The sequence below is a fragment of the Nestor notabilis genome, unplaced genomic scaffold (genome assembly GCF_000696875.1).
Source record: "Nestor notabilis isolate BGI_N333 unplaced genomic scaffold, ASM69687v1 scaffold33686, whole genome shotgun sequence".
In the NCBI taxonomy this organism is placed as follows: Eukaryota; Metazoa; Chordata; class Aves; order Psittaciformes; family Psittacidae; genus Nestor; species Nestor notabilis.
Genome location: NW_009932070.1, coordinates 9,340 through 10,222, shown reverse-complemented (window position 1 = coordinate 10,222; position 883 = coordinate 9,340). Strand labels below are relative to the sequence as shown.

At 47.0% G+C, this 883-nt stretch overlaps 1 protein-coding gene across 1 annotated transcript in view; it reads right to left on the bottom strand.

Annotated features, from left to right (window-relative positions):
• Nucleotides 1-805: 805 nt before the first annotated feature.
• The window catches only part of LOC104407032, a gene marked incomplete at its 5' end in the record, with an annotated part of 7,926 nt that continues 7,848 nt past the window's right edge, over nt 806-883 (bottom strand). The window contains one exon of the mRNA XM_010016201.1: nt 806-883. Coding sequence (XP_010014503.1) covers nt 806-883 — 78 coding nt within the window.

Genomic DNA, 883 nt, shown 5'->3' with positions numbered 1-883 from the left:
CGCAGCCGCTCACTCACTCCCCCTCTTTTTCCTCCCCCCGCTCCTGGAGGGATGGGGAGGAGAATCAGAAGAATGTAACTCCCACAGGTTGAGATAAGAGCAGTCCAGTAACTAAGGTATAATACAAACCACTACTGCTACCACCAATAATAGTAATGATAAGGGAAATAACACGGGGAGAGGACTCAACCGCTCACCACCCACTGACCGATAGATACCCAGCCTGACCCGAGCAGCGATCTGGGCCTTCCGGGTGACTCCCCTAGTTTATGTACTGGGCATGACACTCTGTGGTATGGAACACCCCTTTGGCCAGTTTGGGTCAGGTGTCCTGTCTCTGCTTCCTCCTGGCTTCCCCTCCTCCCTGGCAGAGCATGAGACTGAGAAAGTCCTTGGTCAGAGTAAACATTACTTAGCAACAGCTAAAAACCCAGGTGTTATCAGCATTGTTCCCAGGCTGAAAGTCAAAAACACAGCACTGCAGCAGCTACTAAGAAGGAGGAAAATTACTGGTACAGCTGAACCCAGGACAGCAGGACAGTTGTTAAAGCCAGTGTAACATTAATGAAGACATGCTGATTTTTATCAGCTGGGCTAACATTTACTGCAGGAGCTGTAAGTCACCAATAGTGATAGGAATGTCAGTCTTTAACACCATTTATGGTTCCCGGTGCAGTCTGTAAATGCAGAAGTCTGTTATGCTGGGTTATTACACTGAAACATCTGAGACACTTTTAAGAGTCTGACATGACATCAATTACCTTCAATAGTTCAGTGAAGCTGTAAGGGCAAATGGTAGTTTCCATCATTTACAAGCTGGTGAAGTCACTTGGTTGATGAGGTCAGAAAAGGATCTGCTAACACGTTCAGCTGCAGAGAAGAA